The sequence below is a fragment of the Capricornis sumatraensis genome, chromosome 14 (assembly GCF_032405125.1).
Source record: "Capricornis sumatraensis isolate serow.1 chromosome 14, serow.2, whole genome shotgun sequence".
In the NCBI taxonomy this organism is placed as follows: Eukaryota; Metazoa; Chordata; class Mammalia; order Artiodactyla; family Bovidae; genus Capricornis; species Capricornis sumatraensis.
In genome coordinates, this window is record NC_091082.1 from 12,771,238 (window position 1) to 12,794,284 (window position 23,047).

The 23,047-nt window shown below is 45.0% G+C and overlaps 1 protein-coding gene across 4 annotated transcripts in view; it reads left to right on the forward strand.

The window, feature by feature from the left end:
- SRGAP2 (SLIT-ROBO Rho GTPase activating protein 2) overlaps positions 1 to 23,047 on the forward strand; it is a 250,476-nt gene that overhangs the window by 93,158 nt on the left and 134,271 nt on the right. For all 4 annotated transcript variants that reach the window (XM_068986092.1, XM_068986093.1, XM_068986094.1 and 1 more), the window contains exon 2: positions 7,104 to 7,296. In XM_068986092.1, the coding sequence (XP_068842193.1) occupies positions 7,104 to 7,296 (193 nt within the window). The remainder of the gene's footprint in view (positions 1 to 7,103; positions 7,297 to 23,047) is intronic.

A 23,047-nucleotide genomic window follows, 5' to 3' on the forward strand; every position in this document is an offset into this window, starting at 1 on the left:
GAATATTCAGGACTGATTTCCTTTAGGATTGACTGGTTGGATCTCCTTGCAGTCCAAGGGACTCTCAAGAGTCTTCTCCAACAACACAGTTCAAAAGCATCAATTCTTCGTTGCTCAGCTTTCTTTATGATCCAGCTCTCACATCCATACATGACTACTGGAAAAATTATAGCTTTGACTAGATGGACCTTTGTCGGTAAAGTGATGTTTCTGCTTTTTAATATGCTGTCTGGGTTGGTCATTGCTTTTCTTCCAAGGAGCAAATGTCTTTTAATTTAGTGGCTGCAGTCACCATCTGTAGTGATTTTATAGCCCAAGAAAATAAAGTCTGTAGCCCAAGAAAATAAAACAAGTACTTTATTTGTATTTGTAATATTTATTCACAGTTTCATTCTTTCAGTATACAATAACATAAAATTTATATATTTAATTATATACCTTGCATAATTATATAATATATAAATAATTACATATTTTTTGTAAAAGTATTATATGTTTTGATCATGTTTTCGTGATTAGATTGCAAGTTCCTTGAGGACAAGGACTTTCATGCTTCTGAATACTTGAGAATTTCCTATTTTGTTCACTAGGAATCCTTTGTTTGCAAGATACCAGAACCCCAGCGCAACGAAATGAGTTGGCTTATGGCAACTGATAGAAATGGAAAGGGACAGGAATAGGGCTGGCATCCGGCTATGATTGATTCAAGGGCCCAAGTTCCCCTTTCCCATATCTCAGCTCTGCTTCCGCTAGGTCGGCTCCATTCTCAAAAGGGCTTTCCTCTTGTGGTGGCAAGATGGTGGCGCTGTCTCAGACTGACGTTGTCTGCAGGTTTTGTAGCTCCTCAACAGGGCCTGGAGGTTACATCCGCCAACTTTGGAGAGGACAGAGATGAAGTCAACTTTATTAAAAGCACATGGACTAAGATTCAGGGAGGATATAGATGCAAGGAAGAAAAATATGTCAAATCCGCATATTCTGGAAGTTTAGTAGCTATTTGTTGGTTGATGGTTTGGGTTAACTGAGGTTTGTTTCTGTGTCATATGCAGTCAAGTAAAGAGGAAAAAGGCCATCCATCACTCTCTGTGAGGAAGAATATTTGCTGTTTTGTAGTTTACTAAGAGTAGCTTGATGGCTCTTTTTTTTTTTTTTTTTGGCATACTAACTACTCAGAGATAAGTAATAACTTTCAATCAGCCTCTGAAAGATGTGATATATAGCAAGTGGTTTCAGGGTGATAATGTGCCTTCTCTCTGCTCTCAAAATACTGTGTGCATACCTCATTTATTTATATTACTATTGCTCTGTGTTTGTTACAGCTCCTGACTACAGTTCCTAACTCGGTAGTTCCTGACTACTCTGCTAAATTTGATGGAGGACTTTTGTCTTTGTACTTTCAGAGTACCTGGAAGGTGCTCAAATAAATATTTGCAACAAGAGTAAGAAAGAACTTTGGTTTAGGAAACCCAGGAGCCTGGGTTTCAGGCTTAGATCTGCAGCTACATGACTGTGTGATCCCCAGAAATTCCTTTCCCTTCTCTGGGCTCTCATAAAAAAAATTTTCGAAGGGCCTCCCATTACTGAGTCTGTAGAAAGGCAATCTGCAGGTAAAAAGCAAGACTTGGCAAGGCATTCCAGCATTTTGTTTCCCGGGGAACAGCTTTGAGAGGAGCTGATGACTGCTGTGTTAAGAGGTCTTGGTAAGAGATATGGAGGGTAGAGCCTCCAAATGAGTGAAAGCGTCGATTGTCTCCTTACATAACACTTGCTTGAAAGGTAGTAGGAATTCTTGTTCCTGAGGTGGCTGAGGTGACATCATGTGTTTGTGAAGGGCTGAAAAGCAGGCAAGGCAAATTTTGTGTAAAAAGACTGGCGGCAGGCCTGGCCCCCCGTGGGGAACCCAGGCTGAGCTGCTGTCCCGCGGGCTCTGAGCACCGCCTGTGGGGGTGGCAGCTCCTGCCCCCAGATGCCAGCGTTTCAAGGAGAAAGGAAAGACATGCCTGGGTTATTCTCCTGGAAGTTTACATCTTCCTCCCGCCTGCCTCCCCACCCTCATTTTCTCCTCAGAAATGTGGGAGTCATAGAAAGAGGTTCCGTATTACTTAATCAGAAAAAATTCTTGAAGAAGGAGGTGAATTTTGAAAGAGGGACCAAATGGGGCTACTACCTTTGGACTGGAAACAACGAGCTGAGCAGAATCTCCCAGTGCCTGCTGACTGGTGGACTTCCTGGGGTTCTCTGAAGTGTGGACAGTGTTTAGACGACTGTGTCACGGCATTGGCAGCTGCTGTATAATTTAGAGTCTGCATGACTGTCACTGTAGCAGGGCCCTGTTTTTGTTAAGCAATCAATATCCTATTAGGTCTAGTTTTCTTTGAATTTCATCCGTTTTTGTGAACTTTCAGCATCTTCCTAAAAAGAAAACGAACTTCCTTCTAACTCCCAGGACAGGTGTAGTTAGGATCTCAGCTGTGGCCAAGCCTGGACAAAGAGTCAGCATGTCTTTGGGGAAGCTTTCCGGGACGTGTGCGCTGATCCTAGATTTGAGCTCATGCATGAAAATGTTCCCTTCCAGGCTTTGATCCGACACCCTTTGGAAATGATAGAATGGTGATCTGCCAGTGGAGTTCCTTGTCCTGGCCAAGTCTGCTGTCCGGAGGGACAGCTTCTAAGATTTGCTTCAAGAATGTTCAATGCAGAACTGAAATTCAGCCCATACAAGTGGAGAAATGGAAACCGAGAATGCCTTCCTCCTTTTGGTGCCTGTTTGTTGGGCCATTTTCCGCTTAGTTGGCAGGATGGCACTCAGCAGGACATGCTGTTTTGATGGGGTTCAACTTTTTTAACGAAACATAATTCAAGTACCATAAAATTTACCGCTTTGAAATGTACTGTTTGGTGGGACTTTTTTGTTTGTTTGGTTTTTGTTTTAGTATATTCACAAGATTGTGCAACTGTCGTCACGGGCTAGTCCCGGAATAGTGAGGTTAAATTTTGACTCGAATCTTTGAATGAAATATTAACCAAAGATTAACTCTGATTTTCAGGAAATTGGCTCTAAAACTTTGGTCCCTTTTGCAAGGGCCGCTGCAGTTTATTCAAGTATCATTTTTGTAAAGCAAAATAGAAAAACAATCAGAGGGCATTGAAATTTTCTTAGTCTTGTTGCCTAATATCTTTGCCAGCTACCGATGATTTTTAAATCTTTGGTCTTTAGGTGGGGGCTTCTTACCATGGATATGTTATAATAAAGAATATTTGAAGCAAAAGCAATGAGACAGTCTTTCCTGTCTTTTCCTTCCTCTTGTCAAGCCACACTTCAATAGGGTAGGGCTTGGGCCTGTTTTGTCCAGTCATTATCACCTAGCACAGGGTCTGTCATACAGTAGAAGCTCAGTGAAGACTTTCTGAACAAATGGGCTTGGCGAAGTGCCCAGGGGAGGCCATTTTTGGCATGTATCACTTCAGGTCATTCATGGTGACCTTTGTACTTTGGCTTTCTGGATGGCCATTGATTTCATTTATAGCCCTGAGACACAGCTGCTTCTAGAAAGTGAGAACTTGACTTCTTCAGTGTAGTTCTAAGGACAAAACCTACAAAGACCTCATCACCCCCAGCTCCCAGGAACTCTTATCCAACTATAAACGGGATTTGCAAAGGCATCTTGAGTTGGTGTGATGAAGCATGGTGTGGGCGGTGTGAGTGTGTCTTTGTGTGTATACACGTGTGCAGGTGCATACTGGGCTAAGCACGTGATGGAACTGTGAGAAATTCCTCCTCCACGTTTGTATAAATTGCCCCTTTCTTCTTTCTGCACTTGTAGTGTATTGGTAGGCCAGGGTGCAGAGGGGCCTCCAGCCTGGGCACATGGCCCAGGCGTGCTGGCTTTCAGTGGCCCATTGTTTCTTGCCCCTCGTATGCATGGGCAGAGGACCGGGGCTGGCACAGCTGCCTTCTTGGGGACCATTGTTTGTCTTTGAAGCAGCAGCAGCAGTACAAGCCTGAAGTAGCTCATTTTGCCTTGGACAGAGCAGCCATTCTGTCCTGGAGTGACAGGCCTAGAGATGGGGGTGATGGGGATCTCCCTTGAGTGCCCATGCAGAGGCTCTTGGGGGTGGGGGCCAGGGCAGCGCCTCCTTCCAGGCAGGTTGTGGGGCAGGGGTGATGCTCAGCAGTGTGGCATCACTAGTTGACCACAGTGGCAGGTGGTATCTCTTAGCAGAGACTCTTCTTTTGCTGGATGGGGTGGGGACATCCATTCTCACTTCCTTCAAATCTGCTGTGTAGAAGAGCTCTAGGAAGTCGGGAGGAAGCCAGTCTCGTCATGGACTAGTCAAAACATGGCCTAGATAGTGAGTCACTGGGCTACTCCAAACTTGACTCTGGGGCCTGAGTCACCACTGCAGCTGGAAGGTAGAGAAGGGGATGTTCCAGGTTCTGGAGCCAGAGAAACTGTGATGTCCCCCTCAAAATGCCCCCGAGACTTTAGACTCTTGCTGGTTTCTCACGTTTCCTGTCCCCACTGTCAACCTCTTTGACAAGTCAAGGCAAACCTTAATTTGGCTTCAACCCCACTTGCCCCTAATTGTATGACCCTTTGGTAAATTCCTTAACAAGTCATACTTGAGTTTTCTCATCTTGCGATCAGGATAATTGGAGATACCATTTATGGCCTAGTAATAAAGATTAAATAAAATGATGTGAATAGAGGCCCATCAAAGATGTTCAGCAAACATGTGCTTCTTTTCCTGCAGGGGCCCAGAGGGGATGCCTGAGGGTGGGGTGCACTTTGGGTAATGCTGCCCATTTGTTGAGGCACCTGAGGAAGTCAGGGTGGAATTCCATGCTGGCGGGATGCACGTGGGGGCTTCCTAGATTAATTCACACTTCTTAAAGGCTTCCTATGAACTGCTTGTGCCTGGGACAGGACAGCCCTGGAGCAGTCTACCTCTGGAACTTCATGGGTATCGTGGGAATTTGCTTAGCCTCCTCTTTTCAGCAGAGGTAGGCAACATCTGTCTTGCCATGCTCCCTTTTCTGCTCCCCTAGTTAGGGAGTTTTTTGAGGCAGTGTTGTAAAGAGTTACAAGTGGCTCAGGAAGGACTGACAGCCCCCCTGTCTAGCCATATCCCCTTGCACATGTTACTGATTGGGTACCTGGAAAGCCTTTTTACCCTAAGATGCTCTGATTCTTATTATTTAATGGACAGGTTGTGAGTAATATCAGTGAGCATAGTGAATATCCTCTCTGCTCACAGTCTGCCCACCCAGTGGCTTCTATTGCCAGCTGCTACTTCTGTTTGTCAAAGACAGAAAAGGGACAGAAGCCTCAAGGAATAGTCTCAGTAAGGGCTGCTGCCTTTAAGAGACCCAGAAAACCCTGGCAAGAATCAATGTCTGACATGCCCTCTGCAGATCTTTCCCCCTCAACATTCTTGTAATCAGACTCCAAAAGAAACACAGAACAAGAGAGCTTTGATGAATGATGAGGTAGGCAGCTTTTCTGTGCAGCCTCTGTCTGCTTGAAACAGTCCTCCGGGGCTCAGATTCAGTTCAGGTGAGGTTACTGCAGGCCTGTTTGGCATTGGCGGTTGGCACGAGGGAGACAGAGGGATAGAGAGGGTGAGAACTATGGTTATCACACATAAAGGACCAGATACTTGTGATACATCTGATATCTGTAGAAACAAACAAAAATGAAGATGGTGATGGATGGTGGACTTGTAGCTACTCCAAAGAGAAGCCAAATGCACCATTTGCCCATCCCTTATTGCTTCATAAAAGGAGTGGTTGGCAGGCTTTTCAGCATCACTACTTCATTCCTGGATTTGCCTCTCATTTATCTACAGCTCAGACGAAAACTCGGATCCCGCATGCCCACCCCCTGCTTTCCAGAGCAGAGTCTGAAAGCAGTGCTACAGCTCCACTGTTGGGGAATAAATTTGGAGTGTGCAGAAGGAAAGGCATAATAGCACAGGTGCTCTTCTCCCTGGGGTTGGAGTCACTGTCACAGCCTGAGCTGTTGGGGCTGAGCAGGCTTGCAGGGTCGGGGGCTGGGGGGGATGTTGGGGAGGAAAGGGATGAAAGAAGTGACTCCACTGTGACTCAGATAGGGATGGGGACATAACCTCAGCAAGATGTGCACTGCAGGCCTTGCAGTCTGATTTTGGCAGGCTGCCTCCTGCGGGTGCCAGGTCTTGTCAGTAACAAATGCAGTATCGCATGTGAGGCAGATCTGGCTGTATCTGGAGCTGCCATTGCTGCAGTTTCAGAGAGTGTTTGCTGGCCCTGTATGTGGATTCTGGCCAGCCAGAAAGCTGCCAAGCTAGAGCTTAACCAGAAATATTTCTAGCTTTGACACAACGGAGTAGCTGAGCATTGGTGAGGGTGAAGGATCAGAGATATGAGTAATATTTAGTGAAAATACCAACTTCTTAAAGATTGATTACATTCTATGGTAATGGAAACTATGGAATCTGACTGACGGTGAATGGTTTGCTTGCCCAGAGATCTAGGTAATTGTTTCATTCTTGATTGCCACTATTTATTCTTGGGCAGGGCCCTTCCTATCTCCTTTAAAATACCTTGACCCCTCCCCTACTTCATGACGATATGGAAAGACAGTATGAAAAGTAGGAGTTTGGGCTCTAAAATCGAGCTGTTTGAGTTTGAATCCTGGCTCCACCACTTAATAGCTTAACTTCTTTAAGAGTTAGTTTTCCCATCTTTAAAATAGGGATGAAAGTAGTCCTGACCTAATAGGATGGTTGGGAGATAATTCATTCGGCTCTCTGCCAGAAGGAAGGCCACATTCTGACGCTGTGTCTGCAATACAGTAAATTGCTTATGAAAAGGCAGCCCTGAACATCCTATGTCTGTTAAGCAGTTTTTCTTAACTGATTTAGCAGATTCTTGGTTTCAGGGTTCTTCAAGGGTTTGAAAAGTTGGTGAGTTGGTGGTGGTGCTTCACATCACATTTTTAAAAGTGTAGCTTCTAAGTTGGCCAGAACACAGGGAACACCTCGATGGAAGGGCTGAATGTTGGCATCATGGTTTTTTCCAGAGGTGTCTGTCTGACTGCCTCACCTTGCTTTCGTTGCAGAGATCCGTGCTCAACTCACAGAGCAGATGAAATGCCTGGACCAGCAGTGTGAGCTCCGGGTACAGCTGTTGCAGGACCTCCAGGACTTCTTCCGTAAGAAGGCTGAGATCGAGATGGACTACTCCCGCAACCTGGAGAAGCTGGCAGAGCGCTTCCTGGCCAAGACGAGGAGCACCAAGGACCAGCAGTTCAAGTAGGGATGCTACGCTGTTGCTTCTAGAGACCTTGGGAGTGGGGGGGTGTGTGGGAGGGGGGCAGGGTGTGCCACCTCCATCCCATTGTATTCATGAAGCAGGTGGCCTAGTGATTTCTAAGTGCCTGAGGGTTGAGAGTCCACCAGGACTTCATTTCCAGATCGTCTCACGTGCAGTTCAACATCGTGGAGAGATCAGGATAGATCATGAACCACGCGTATAGTAACAGCAAACACCTTCCCGTGTGCCGAGCTTAGTTCCAAAGGGCTTAACTCAATCTTCTCAACTCCATGTTAGTTTTTGTCGTATCTCCAACATACCGATGAGGAAACTGGGTCATAAAGAGTTCAAGGAATAATGACCCAAGGCCTCTATGTGTGTGGCATACACACACACACACACACACACACACACACACCCCTGGGTCATAAAGAGTTCAAGGAATAATGACCCAAGGCCTCTATGTGTGTGGCATACACACACACACACACACACACACACACCCCTAATAAATAAATGGCAGAACTGGAATCCAGACCCAGGCAATCTGGCTCTAGAGTCTGTGTTCTTAACCATTTCACCGAGCTGTCTTTAACTGGAAGAAATGGAGGTAGCCATGAATCTAAGTCGCTGTGCAGACAGTTGCTAAGGTCTGTTCCTTCTACATTGACAGTGTTTTATACAACTGGCCCTTTCACGCTGTTCTTCCTACCATTGCCCTAGTTTAGATCATCTTCATCTTTGCCTGACTGATTACAATGCTTACTGTATCATCTGTAGCAGAGGTTCTCAATCCTGGCTGCACATTAGAATTCCCTGGAGAACTTTTTTAAAATGCTGAAACGGGGCCGCATTCCAGATCAATTAAATCAGAATCTCTGGGAGTAAGGCCTGGGTAACAAACAGTGTGGTGTAAAAGCTTCCCAGATGATTCTAACGAACAGCTTCTCCCCATCCCAATCTACCTGATCCACTGTTGCCAGATTTAGCCTTCCTGGAATACCCTGGGGGTCAGGCAGTTTCTCTGTGCAGTGGCTTCCAGAGGTCTGTGTCCTTGATGCTCAAGATGTGGTCCTTCAAGGTCAGCACTGCCTAGGGGTTGCGTCATCCCCACCCCACCCCACGGCCCCCAGATCCGCTGTAACAAGAGCCCCAGGTGATCGGTGTGCACAGTTAAGTTTGTGAAGTCCTGCTCTATTCACAAAGGTGTACACTCCTTGGCTTGGTGTTCAAGCCTGTCTACATCTGGCCCAACTAGCTTTCCAACCTTATTTCCTGTTTCTGCTCTGCTGTTCCACAGCCAAACAGAACACTAACTCCACTGGGCCTTTGCGCATCCTGTGATTTGAACTTACGTGTCCGTTCATTACATCTCTGTGTGTCGAAGCCGTGCCCATGTTTTAAGGCCTCATGCAGATGGGACTTGTTTCTAGAATCTTTCTGGATTCTCCCAGAAGGAAGAATGTACTCCCTCTTCTAAGCTCTTACAGCATTGTTTCCGTTGTTCTTTCCTTAGGGTATTCCAAACTATCTACCTTATATTATATTACCTTCCCTTCGAGGACTTGAATTAGCATTTCTGATTCATCATTCAGCCTCCCACAGTGCCTAGTGTGATATATGATCCGTGCTTACTAAATATTATTGGATGAATAAATGAATGAGTGAATTTAAGAATTAATGCCAAATGTATCTTATTTCCCTCTATTTTCTGTTTTTGTTTATCGCCCTGACAATTTGGGACATAATTTTTCTTTACAAGCCAGTTCTGAGCAATGACTGTGGAGTCTGAGAATAATGAGAACATATGACGTTTCAATACAAGCCGGAAGTGAGAGTTTCCTCCAGATGTTTCATCTTCAGAGACCCTTGTCTTTTCCAAGTCCTGTTCTCTTTATGATAAGCAGTCCTGAGAGAATAAAATGTTATTTTAGTATATGATAAATGAAAATGGAAGGATTGTTTGCTTTAGAAAAATGATTCAAGGTTGGACTTATTCTCTTGATAACTCCTCCTAAGTTTAAAGTAGCCTGATTTTTAGTACTATATTATATTCTTAGCTTAAGGACACATTTACTAGAAATTAAGGTACAGATGTGCTGAACTGCTCTGATTAAGATCACACACAAGGAATAGGGTTTTTTTTCTCCAAGGCTGGGAGAATTGATTTCCCTTCTGATAAACCTGGTACTGGGCTTCGTTTTTCCCAAATAATCAGTGAATATTTCTTGAGAGCCAGCTATGTGCTCTGTGTTGTACAGGTATTGGAAGATATAAAACAGGTTGATTGTATGTTTCCATAGGGGGCCATATCTGGTTGGGGAGAAAAGATTTTTAATATAGGAAGCAATTAGAGATAAAGCAATAATGGTCTCATTAAGAGATCATTGCTATAGGTAAGATATAGATAAGATAAGAGGTCAGTGATAAATCATCAGAGACAGATAAAGGATCCTGAATAATCAGGAGCATACTCATGAAAGGAGTGGGATTTAGGTTAGTCTTTAGAGGTAGATTTGTGTAGGAGAGAATAGCTCATTCAGGAAAGAAGAGGCAGGCATGTTCGGTGGTGAGAGGCTAAAGGGGCGAGTGAGGGATGGATCCCAGAGCTTCCCGAAAAGGAGGCTTGAATGCATTTATCCAACAAATGTCTGTTGCACATTCCTTGAGCTCCTTCAGAGTAGATGCTGTACCTTGGGACATAACAATGAACACGTACCGTCTTCCACTTGGCACTTGTAATAGAAAAAGGAACCAGGCACTGAGCACATCACACAGTTAGGGGAGTTGAAGCAGGTGTTGCGGAACCAAAGGACAAAGAGCTCCAAGCGCTCGTCGAGGGGCTTTGCCACTCCTTTGCTGTCACTTCATGGCTAGGTTACTTTAATAGCTTCCTGTTGGAAAACTTCTCCTGAGGAGCCATCTACTTATTCAACAGACCCCTTTGAAATGCCTGTTGGGTACTGTGTTCGGTGCTGATTCCTTTGGAGACTGAGATAAGCTCTGGAATCTTGGCTAACAGGGAAAAGAGATATGTCAACAATATAACGTGAAAGGGGCTTTAACAGAGGTATGAGCAAAATTTTATGAGAACACATATTTTCCAAAGCAGTGGAAAATTAAGTGTAGGTAAGTAGACACCAAATAATTTAACAGACAAGCAGGGGAGTGAAGGTTTGGTGCAGAGCGTGGTGGTGAGCCCTCTGGGTTCTTCTGTAGGAGAGGAGACACGAAGAAAATGGTAGGAGAATGAATGAATTTTTGTGGCAGAGAAGGCCAAAATGGAGGTTTGGGGGAATAATCCATGTACAGTGTGAGAGCAAGCAAGGTTAGAGAAGAAGGACTGTATTCAAGTATTTGGGAACCTTAAGAGGACTGGGGGACTGCTTGGGTAAAGAACTGTGACCGTCAGAGGTGACCCAGGCTCTCTCACATGGTGGCCTGGAAGAATGGGAGCATCTGGGCTAGACGTGGGGGTGTTGGGGGAAGACCTGTTTTGAATGGTGAGCCTACTCTGAGCATGTCAGGTTTGGTGCGGTAGGACGCCTGTCTGGTGGAGGTGCTACTGAGGTAAGAGGTTTTGACTAGGATAATAGAGAGCAGACTTAAGGTATAAAAGTGATCATGGAAGATATGCAATTATGTGAACTCAGGGAAGAGAAAGAGAGGAACAAAGAGCTCAACCCAGGACCCAGGCTTGGGCACACGCAATGTTAGGGAGTAAAGTGTTCAATTAAAATTTAAGTGTTAATTATTAGAAGTAAAATTTACCAGGAGAGGATGCGGGAGGGAAGAAGGAAGGAAACAAAGGAAGGAGAGAGGGTGGTGATTTTTTTAAGCACTTAGAAGGATGGAAAGGATGTAGGTATGTCTGATGAAGCTAGCAGGCTTTCAAGTAGAAAATCTGTAGAAGTCAATCCCAGCAATTTCTTACTGATATTCTCCCATTATCAGCATTGTGAGGCACAGGTGACTAAAATGAGCCCCAAGCCCAAGAACTTTGAACCCATTAGACTGAAACATGACATTGCTGATTTTTGGGAGACACAAAAGGTCACAAAGTGGCCAGTTCATGTGGTCTGGCCTAATAGAAGAGGCGATGAGACGCACACACTGATGCATGAGACACAGGCAATGTGGTGAGAAGCTCAGTTACGGAGTCCAGGCAACACAGGAGCCTCTCATGGAGAAGCGGGTTTCTGTTACTGGAAGTCTATCTGTGAAATCCTGAGCTACACCTCACCTGGTGACCTTGAGCCTTTTGTGCTGGGTCTCTCATTTTCTTCTTTTTGTCCCAGTTGAACCCGTGGCAACTGCTTGAAGCAGTTGAACCTGCTTAAATCTGGGGAGCATTTGAGGATTCTTGGTGGCTGTAGATTTCTAGCTTTGTCTTGTTCGTACAGTGATGAGACTCTACTTCTCAGGGTAACGCTGGTGGCAGTGCCTGCGTTTTTCCACTTTCCACTCATCTCTGCTTTGTAAAATGCAGCCAGGTATTCGGATGTTTGCACATACAGGCGTTGCTGTAGAAAGACTACCACGCTGCTGAAACTGAGCTTGCTCTTGGCAGGCAGCACCACCAGACCACGCTTGAAACATTTGTTAGCAACTGAAAATTGGCATTTTGGGCTCAGGAAAGGCTTTTTAGGTATATCTGTTTTAGTTAAGGTGTAAGTTTGGCAGCTCTAATAGACTCAAGTAATAGTAACTTTCACAAGCAGAGCTTGATTTTTCTCTCCTATTATTATCCAGTCGTTAGCTATCCTGGGCAGTGTTGGGATCCTTATTCCATCCCTAGAGTGTTGCCCTGCTTCTTCATGACCCAAGATGGCTCAGACCATCATGTCCCCATTCCAGCCAAAAAGAAAAGCATACGGGTCAGGGGCAGATACATCCTTACCTTTTAAAGGTGCAGTCTGGAAGTGGCATGTACATCTCTTCAGCTCACGTGGACTCATGGGTCTACTGAGCTGCAAGGAAGGCTGGGAAATGTACTTATTAACCTAAAGACCAGGAAGTAGAGTTTCTATTAATGGAGGGGGAACATGGTGGGGGACAGTTAGCACCCTCTGCCACGTTGTCTGTGTGTGATTCACAAGAGGGCAGGCGTATGAAAGACCATTCCACTCATCCACTTTGAGACGTGCCGTAAATGCACAGAGAAGACGGGGCGTTGTGGAGGTGAGTTTCAGTGGGTGGGAAATGGAAACATAAAAGAGCCGGTACAAGTCATTAGTTTTATAAGCTTAATTCAATGGAAACAGTGCACCAGTTGTAGAAGTAGAATAAAAAAATTGGGAAGGAAGCATTTTAGGCAGCAAGAACAGTGTTGATAGAGGCACAGAGCTGGGGGAAACATAGCTGGTCGGTAACTCATGTGTGTTGCAAAAGAACAGAAGCGAGAAATGTGATAGGGACATAAGCCTGAAAAGTTGATAGGAATCACAGATCACAGTGGTCTGTGAATGCCAGGAGACAGAGGTTGGGCTTTATTCTGTAAGCATGGGGGACCCATTGATAGTTCTGGAGCATATTTATAGATGGCTGTGCTTTGGAAAGGTAACTATGGCAACAGTGCATAAGATCAGCTGGAGCAGAGAGACTGGAGGGAAACGTGTTAGGAAGGGATGGCAGTGAGCCTCAGGTTAGTGGGAGCTGATACTGAAGTCGTGCCCTGGGAACTCGACAAAAAATGGGTCAGACAGGAGGGCAAGAAGCTGGGAGGAAGGGCTGCGGCTTTCCTGGTCTCTGGAGGGGCAGTGGCACTGTATTTTCATTCAGTCGGCGACGTGTAGCCTCGATTCCGCTGACTCTGGGACTGGCCCCTAGAATGGTTCATTCTCTGCCCAAAGCGTCTCAGCGGGCGCTCGTTGCCTCCCCCGGGGCTGTAGCAGCTGTTGGCCCAGCAATGCCGTGAATTTCTCTCCTGGTGCTGCCAGGAGAGCAGCTGCCAGCGGGAGCCCTGGACAGACGCGTCTCAGGGACGTGGAAACTATTCAACTTGGGATGGGGTAGGTTGGCCAGGGCTGAAATTGGTCTACATGGTGTGTCCCACCCTTTTCCAGGCCAGTTTCTCAAGCTGGCTAGGTTTCAGCCCCTCATACTGGGTTAGGTTAGGTATTTTGTTACAGTCTTAAGCGACCGCATTTAGGGACCAACGTTGCTGAACTGCTCTTTTCATCTTTTCTTGGACAGCTTCTTACTTGGAAGCCCTTACCTTGTCTCTCGTTGGCTTGATTTCCTTTTCTGCTTTTCTCCCGCTCACCTTTGTCCTCTCCGACACTGTCTCAGTGCAGACACTCTCGTTAAAGCTCACACGACTGTGACTCCATCGCAGAATCTGACCCCGTGATTCCCCCTCCTCTTCTCCTCCCCCTACAAATAGAACTATAGTGATTATCTCTATCTTATTCTGCTTTGTTTAAGATAAGTCATGTGGCTTCCTTCATCCCTTTGCATTGTAGGAGGACCCTATTGATGTTTAAAAATTCTATCTGCCTGATTTAAGAGCGGAGATATTATGTGAGGGTAGAAAGTCTTCCTAGGGAAGATGCTCTTGCATTTTCTTTGACTCCTGTATTCCTATTTGTTGCTAAGCCTTTGATTGTCTTTTTAAAGTGGAATCTGTGTTAATATTACCCAGCAGGACTCTAATTGATAATGCGTTTGTTTGGCTTTTTTATTTTTTTCGTAGACTTGCTGTAAATTACCTTTCAGTCATAGCTCGTTCGGTTTTGATCTCCTGCTTTTAATAGCTCAGTTTTTTCTTTTACTTTGAGGTAGGGTTATGGGTTTGGTTTTTGGGGTTTGTTTTTTTTTTCTACTGGGTTTGAGAGGAATACTCCTACACTGCTACCCCGCTGTGTTCCTTACAGAGACCTTATGCCGCTTTATAACCCACTGCCAACATCTTGTCTTTTTTCCCAGCTTTTCCTTCTCCTCAACAACAAATATTTGTTGAACATTTTCAAGGTTATTCGTCTAGCCTCTTAGAGGAGAGAGAGTCAAGAAAGCGGAAGCAGTGGCCCTTCCCCACGTGACTTTGTGCTCTCGGGCCGAGTCAGTGGTGCTCCATCGTGTCCACCTCCGCGAGCCCACGAACTGTAGCCCGCCAGCTCCTCTGTCCATGGGGTTTCCCAGGCAGGAATACTGGCATGGGTTGCCATTTCCTACTCCAGGGAGTCTTCCTGACCCGCATCTCCTGTGTTTCCTGCATTCAGGTGGATTCTTTACCTGCTGAATCACTGGGGAAGCCCACTAACTTTATAATCTAATCGGGGACAAATTATGCCTGGATGTAATAACACAGATCTTCAGTGTAGGGCAGTATGGGCTAAGTACCAAGTGTGTGCTACAGAAGGCATAATGCCAATAAAGTTGGTCAGTCAGCAAACTTTCAAGAGGGGAATGGGATTTGAACCAGGCCGTAAAAGTGGCTAGGATTTTGACAGATGAAAATCGAGGGAGGGGAAAGATGTTGTAGCCACGAGTAAAGTGCAAAGCACTTTTGGGGTACAGTAAGTAGACTGGTTTGGTTGGGGAATGAGTGTGTATGGAGGTCCTGGGCTAAAGTAGATAGGACCATATCTTGGTGAAGCTTCACTCTTAGCTAAGAGATTCGGCCTTATGCAGTGGACACTGGAAACCAGTGAAGGTTTGCACAGCACAAGTCCAGGCTGAGGTATGAACTGGATTTAAGGATGATTAACCTTAACCTTGGTGGTGATGGTTTGCCAAATGACAAGGAAGCTGAGACAGCGGAACCCGTTGTCATGGTAAGTAATGAGGCTCTAACTTAGGGTGGGATGGTAGGGATGGAAAGAATAGACATTGGCCCTTCAGTCCACTTGGCGTGCGTGCGTTGTGCCCTTACCGTGTGCCACGTGCGTGCCGAGCAGACAGACACTGCCCTCTTCTCTCCTCCTGCAGCCTCCAGTCTGGAGACTGAGGGAACACCTGGTGTGGTAAGACTACAGGAACTGCTGACCGTGGGATTTGGGTTTTAAGCAATCCTGACAGTACAAAAGAAAGAGGGCTGTGAAGTTTCTTTTGGACTTGGGTGACTGGTAGATTAATGGTGCCTTTAATATAAATCCCAAAGTTAGGAGAAGGAGCTGTTTTTGAAGAGCTGAAATATGTGAAATTTGGTTTTGGGTTGTTAAGTTTAAGACTTCGGAAAGATATTGAAGCTGAAATTTCTGTAATTGACAGAAAATGAATGGCTTTAGTCAAGGCTAAAGATCTGGACTATATTCAGAGCTAATGTGTGGGTTGTTAGAGATTTGGGGCATGTTCATAGGGAGATGATGGTTGAGGCTGTGGAATGTTTGACTTCCAACAGTAAAGGTGTTAGGAGTTTAAAAAGGGACACTTGTATTGTCGGTGGTACTCAGATTGCAGAGAGTGAAAAAGATATATTTATTTGGTATTCACTCAGTTCACATTTGGGGAACTAATTATATACAGGCATTGAGCTAGGCACTGGGGATAGGAATCTGGTAGATGTTCCACCTGCAGTACCCCTTTCAGTGGGAGGTTAGAACACGCAATTCATTAAAGAGAAATTCTTGTAACGTCCATGTTCTTGGGCTTGGGCCCAGTATTTGAATGCGCAGTCTCTTCGGTTATATCACCTGTTGCCAATGGATTTTTCCTCTGGAGCTGAGTTCCAAATTGCCCATCAACCTCCCTGGACAGCATTGGGTTGAAAAATAGAGTCAGTCGGCCATGGAGAATATTACAGCTGTGACTGCAAATCAGAAGAGTGGAGGGCCAGCAGGTTCCTCTTTGAGTACGGTGTGCTTTTGAGGAGGGAAGTAGGAAAAAGCCTGAAGCTGCCAGAAGGAAGAGCCCTGTGTTCCCTGGGACCAGTGTGTTGCTCGTTTGCTTTGGGCATATTTGGGATCTGTGTGTTCCTTCAGGGAAACTTTGCCCTGAATTAGCTTCTGGTGTTGAGCAAGGGTTGGTTTCCTTTTGCCATGGATCAAGCTGACTTGGTTTAGAGACTAATGAAAGGTCTGTTGGTGGGTTTCTCACTAGCCTAACCATATAGAACCGTCAGCATGGTTGGGTCCTTTCTGGAAGAGTCGGGAGGTCTCCTTACACATAGATGAAAGGCAACGGAAAAGACAGGCAGTGTGGGGAATCAGCAAGACGGAGTAGTGGTTTGTCTTTTGAATAGAGAAAAAAATTCACTTGAAAGCTCTGTGGCAGGCTTGAAGACTTAGCAAAAAAAGCTGAGAGCTTTAATCCAGAGAAATTTGGATCTTTCAGTTATAGCTGTGTGACCTTGACCACGTCACTTAACCCCTTTTCGCTTCAGTTTTCTTATCCATGATATATGGAGAGTAAAGTGTACCTTGAAGAGTTGCTCTCAAGATTAGATACAATATCTGTAAAGCACTAGCCAAGTGCCTATGACTTACTTGTTGTTGTTCAGTTGATAAGCCGTGCCTGACTCTTTGCAACTCCACAGACCGCAGCATGCCAGGCTGCTCTGTCCTCCACTACCTCCCGGAGTTTGCTCAAATTCATGTCCATTGAGTCGGTGATGCTTTCTAACCATCTCATCCTCTGCCGTCCCCTTCTCCTTTTGCCTTCAATCTTTCCCAGCATCAGGGCCTTTTCCAATGAGTAACTTACTAGCTGCTCGAAAAATGGTAGCTGACCTAATTGTCATCACCACAGAAGGAATGGAGCCTGATTGTGAAGATCACAGGTTCTGGAACCAGAGTTTCTGGGCTCTGACCTTGGATTTTCTACTCACTTGCTATGTGATTTTACATGCGGGTTGTTAGCTGCCTCAGTTTTTTCATCTGCAAATTGTGGATAATAATAGTATCTACCTCATGGAGTTGTTATGCTGATTAAATGAATATGAAGCCTTTAGGACAGTGTTTGACCCCAAGTAAATGTAAGTATCAGTGACAGTTTTTTCTTGTCCAACTCCTGAGGAGTTGGGACCAAATATAGCTATACCATAGCTAATAGTAGATCAGATTCACCAGTTATTCCCTGAGCAGAATTAAGCACTCTTAAGCCTAGCCCTAGGTAATAGTATGTCAGTCTCCATTTACTTCAGTGACCGCTATGGGCCCTCTTGAATGACAGACTTTCTGCTTCTTGATTTTTATGATACGACTGCCTTGGGATGAAATATGTAATTAAGTGACTCTGTGTAATTATACGTCAGGTCTTATAAGAACTCAGCAGTTGTGTGTTTTGTCCGATCAGGTGTCTTGTTTGTTAGGCGTCATGAACTGCCTTGAACCAGGTAGTTAACCCTGACTTGTTATTTTTAGATTCAGGCTCACCATCATCAAGAGGAGGAAATTTGTCTTACAACTACCCTCTGATGTCCTTGCCCTCACAGAGTTAATAGTTAGCACTAATTGCCTAATCATTAAAGGTGTAGTGTTTAGGCCCACAGGTCACAACTGTGCCCCAGGTGAGTAAAAGAACACCAGTCAGTCCTGTTCAGCCTCCTGCAGCAGCCACCGTCAGGACCAGCAGGCCAGGGCAGCCCAAATCTCAGTCATGAGCACAGCAAACTGTGGTTTACGGGCTGTCTGTCTCATGAGGCCAAACAGAAGCTTACAAGCTTCTGCATAAATGACTTCATATCATTCTTTTAGTGCAGGGAATGATAGAGGGCAGGTTGGGAGCAAAACATGCTTTTATGCACAGTTGGGAGGATGTTGGAAGCTGGGGACTTCCTGTGTCTCATGGGCTCTGCTGTTGAGATGTCAGCAGGACACACCTTGGTCTTTCAGCTTGCCAGGCACAGACCCTGGTGATCTTGTCCCTTAACAACAGTGCTGGGCACAAGGAACTCTTACTATTCATTTTCCTGGCTCTTGTAAGCCCACAACAATTCCACAGTAGACACAGGAAGCAATGTGCGGTGGGTTCTTTCATTCTCAGAACTTCGTAACCAATTAAATGATGACTTTGATCCAGTTCTCTTTTAAAGGCAAAAGCCATGTCATCTTTATTGGGAGATGGCTGTGTTAAGTGGGAGGGTTTGCAAGATAAGAGGAAAAGACAGTCTCTACTGTAAGGACACTCATAATTGAAACTGGGAAAAATAAGACAGATCGGAAGAGAATAACAAGCACACATGTGCATGCGGGCACACGAATCTAAACACAGGAGCCTTGTAAAGCAGGTTTCAGTCGTCACCGGGAGGGAGGGAAGGTGGAGGGCTTGGGAGGGGCTGGTGCTTGGCTCAGCCAGGGAGAGGTACAGGATAGCAGTTATGTTCTCGATTAGATTTGGTCCCAAGCTAATTGAAGTAAAGACTTTAATATCTAATTTCTGTGCTGCACTGAAGTATCATGCTGTGAAAAGAAACAGAGTCATATGGGAAGAGCTCAGTATTAATGAAGGATTTAGGGAGAATGAGAAAAAAGTAGGGGTTTGGTTTTTCAGATTTGAAATCCTTTCCACTCTCTCCTGCCTTTATATACCTCCACTGGTCGTTGGATCATTGCCCCTTGGGTTTTAATTCAGGGAAGATCAATGAACACAGCTCTGCTTCTTAGCATATTTTGGGTGCCGCTGGTTAAAGAGCCAGGATTAGAAAATGAATCGAACAAACTAGGATTATCTTCAGCAGGAGGATGCTGAGCTGTGTTTGCCGATTTCTGCTTAAGTAGTTGGGACAGGGCACCCTTGCATGAAACTCAGACATCCCTCTCTGGCAGCCTCTGTGTTAAAGTAGAGGTTGCCGAACAAGTCTGGCAGCTCTCAGCCTGAACCCTTGTAAACAACAGATGTTCATAACTAAGTTCTGGGGGTGGGGGTAGGGGTTTCTGTTGATGCTTGAAATTCTTTGAATTTATAGGCAGCATCTCGAGGATTTAGCAAAAGGAGGAAGCTGTACAGAATTGATGCTGCACCGTACAGGTGGAAATGATGCCTCACACGTTTCCTGTGGAAGACAAAGCACAGGCATTGAGTGGACTCCGAATAGAGGGCAGATAAACCCAGGAAGACAGGCACAATTAAGAAAGGCTCGGCTTCTCAGGGCTATTGACTTTCTGCCTTTCTCCCCGCCTCCCTTTCTATACATGGGCTAGATTGCAGCCGCCTCCTTGATTCCGGTTTCTATGGTCCTGGGTAGAAATGTGTGCCCTTCTCTACCACCAAATGCTACGCACACACACATGCACGCGCTTAGCAGGTGTGCCACACACAGTTCCATTAGCACTTCCTGGTGTTTCTAATATGTGGATTAAGTGGTATTGTTAGGGGCTTTGCCTCGGATGCTAACCTGATTCTTGTGCATTCTAAGTGTTGGTTTTGCCAGGTCTCAGTTTCATCAGGAATTGGAAGTGAATGAAGATAATGTGGCTTACAAAGAATTCAGTTATGCTTTTTTTTTTTTAAATCCTCAGCTCACTAAACTCACAGCCCCCAGATATACATACTGAGTATCCAGATAGATGATGACTGATTAGGACAGCCATTTTACAATGTAGTTTGGGGAAGCCATATGGAAAAAATACATATAGTACATCTTTTTAGTAGGCATTCCTGACATCAAATTAAAGAGACTGTAGAAAAGTTCTCATCTTTTAATCAAATGACAAAAGTGATACGTCAGATCTCAACCTATTTTTGAGCCATTCTAGCCAGAAAGAATTGGCTTGGAAATCTTGGATAAGATTTTTCACTTATTATTTTGGGGGCTGAGAACTTCCTTATGCTATGCCCACTCCTGGCCCTGGTGTGAGTTAGCATAGGAAGTTTTGCTGAACACCAATCTTAGTATGTGGGGTTCACTTATCCTTTCAGCAAACATTTATTCAGCACTTATTCTAGGGCAGTTCTAGGAATTAAATATGCACAGAAGACTAAGCCAGTATTTTAGCTTAGAGAGGTTACCACTTAATGTGAAATATCCTAAGGTTTATATATATGCATCTATGAATGTGTGCGTTCTGACAAGGTATAGAGTTCAAGATTGAGGAGCCAGGATTGTTGGGTGACCTCCTTGGTCTCCTGTATTTTTGTGGTTCAGTAATAGACACTTGGCTTCAGCAGCAGCAGCAGTGACCAGCAGTTTCTGGCAGGTGCTGGGTCACACAGATGGATAGGACCCAACCTCTGCTCCCAGAAGACTGAAGACTTGTCAACAAGACAACACAAAGGAGCATATATCTACTGCCAAAGGAAAGATGCAGGAACTGATTTCCTTTTCATCCAGAATGAGATCTTTACATTTTTTTTGGACATTATTTTAGGCTTATAGAGAAGTTTCAAGAGTCAGTCAGAGAATTTCTGTATACCATTTCCCAGATTGTACAAAAATATTAACATATCAACATGTGCCTTATATTTCTCTTTCTTTCCGCACACAACTCATGCACATACATATTTTGTTTTTCTGAAACACTGAGTATAGGTTATGGACATGATACCTTTTTAATCCTCCATACTTCAATGTGTATTTACTAAAAATAAGGTTGTTCTCTGACCTAATGGTAATATAGTTATTGAAATCAAAGTGTACATATTAACACGGTAACATTGTGTAATCTACAGATATTCAGATCTACAATTTGTTTCAAATATTTCCTTTTTGGCAAAAGAAAGTCCAAGATTACTCATTTCATTCAACTGTCTTATCTGGTTTCCTTTGATAGTGGAAAGATTTCCAGGTCTTTCTTTGTATTTTACGACACTGACATTTGAGGGGAGCACTCAGTCCAGCTATATTGTAGAATATTCTCCAATTTGATACTTTCGTTTATGTCTAATATTCCTTTATTTGGGTTATGTACTTTGGGCAGGAAAACCATAGGGGGGATATCCTCTTGTTTTCAGTGTATCATTCATGAGTTGTCCCATTTGAGACCATGTCCTTCTCCAGGGGATCTTCCCGACCCAGGGATCGAACCTGGGTCTCCTGCATTGCAGGCAGACGCTTTACCCTCTGAGCCACCAGGGAAACCCAAATATTGTGTTATTCTTCAGACCTTACACTCACTAGTTTTAGCATCTATTGATGATTCTTGTTTGAACCTATTATTACGATGGTTACCAAGTGGTAATTTTTTCAGTTTCTATCATCCCTTCCACGTTTATCTTATCACTTGGACTCTGCTGTAAGGAAGGGGTTTCTCTCCCCCGCCATATTTGTTTGGTGGTGTGTTTCTTTGCTTATATCAATGTGAATTCATGGCTTCTGGTTTTATTCAACAGATTTGCAATCTTTGATGTCTTTATTTTAAGGATCATCTTATCCTACATTTGCCTGGTAGAGTCCCTTCAGGCGGGCTCCTGTGTCCTTTTTACATGTCCCCATCATTGTTTGAGTACTTTTTATACTTCCTGGTACAGCAACAGGTTCTAGATACATTTTGTATTTCTTTGCTTCAGCTTTGGAGCCATTTCATCAAAGAGCCTTGGTTTCTTTTAGTGGGAAATGGTTTTTAGAAACAGTGGGTGATAGATGTGCTCTTTGCTACTGGAACAGAATTGTTTGTAGTCCCCCTGAGTAGGCAGAAGTAGTGAATAAGCTATATGTATGCATATACGCATACCCACATGCTTCTATATCTCTGTCTATCTATATTGGAGCCTATGAGTAAACATCAGTATCTTCGATTCAGTCCAACACTGCATGTTTTATTCTATTTTCTCCCCTTTCCATATTTGTGACTGTGTTACCTGAACACCGAGAGACCTGATCCCCATTATCCATATATGTATTTAATTGCCCATCCCTAGAGTACACAGAAAAGGCAATGGCACCCCACCCCAGTACTCCTGCCTGGAAAATCCCGTGGACAGAGGAGCCTGGAAGGCTGCAGTCCATGGGGTCGCTGAGGGTCGGACACGACTGAGCGACTTCACTTTCACTTTTCACTTTCATGCATTGGAGAAGGAAATGGCAACCCACTCCAGTGTTCTTGCCTGGAGAATCCCAGGGATGGTGGGCTGCCGTCTATGGGGTCGCACAGAGTCGGACACGACTGAAGTGACTTAGCAGCAGCAAAGTACATACAAAGTAGTTTCAGAATCGCTACCCCATGCTCTGAGAAAGCTTGACTGCTACTAATCAGACTTCAATACTGGCTTGAAGGTCTTTGTTTTTGTCTGTTTTTACCCTTGGGAACCAAAATAGTGTTCAAAGGGCCACAAAGCATACATTGAGGACCATCCTGTGGACCCACACCCGCTTCCCTGCGCCTGCCATGACTCTGAGAAAGCCCTCTTAGGGACTGGACCCTTGCTGCTTTCTCCTAAGACTACTCCTGTCCCGTTCTCATTCTCCACGATCACTTAACGTCGCATTTAGGGAACCAAGAGTCTAGCTTTCGTCTCAGTTCTTGGCTGTGGCTGTGAGGACTCATGTAATGTGCTGATGTGGGGCCTCTGAAGGAGCTTGATCTGGCCCGTCAGAGGCGGAGCCTCGGGGCCCTACTCCTGGCCACCGGGACTTGCAGAAGCTTCCGCCCTGTTTGCTGACTTCCAGTTCTGATGGCCCGCTTGCTTCTCCTCCTTGGCCCTCCTCACACAGATGCACCAGCCTCTCCAGCAGTTCTTCTGCACCCGTTCTGACCTGGACATTCTCTCCTCTCTGTCTGGGGATGGCGTCCAGACTCCCCTTCCTCTGCTCTGTTTACCCCTCCTCCTCTGTCTCCCACACACTCATTTTATTTTTCTCCTTCCTCCAGACGCATGTAACAGGGTCAGTGCCGCTGATTCCAGCTGTTCTGAATCTTGCCTGCAGCTTAAGTT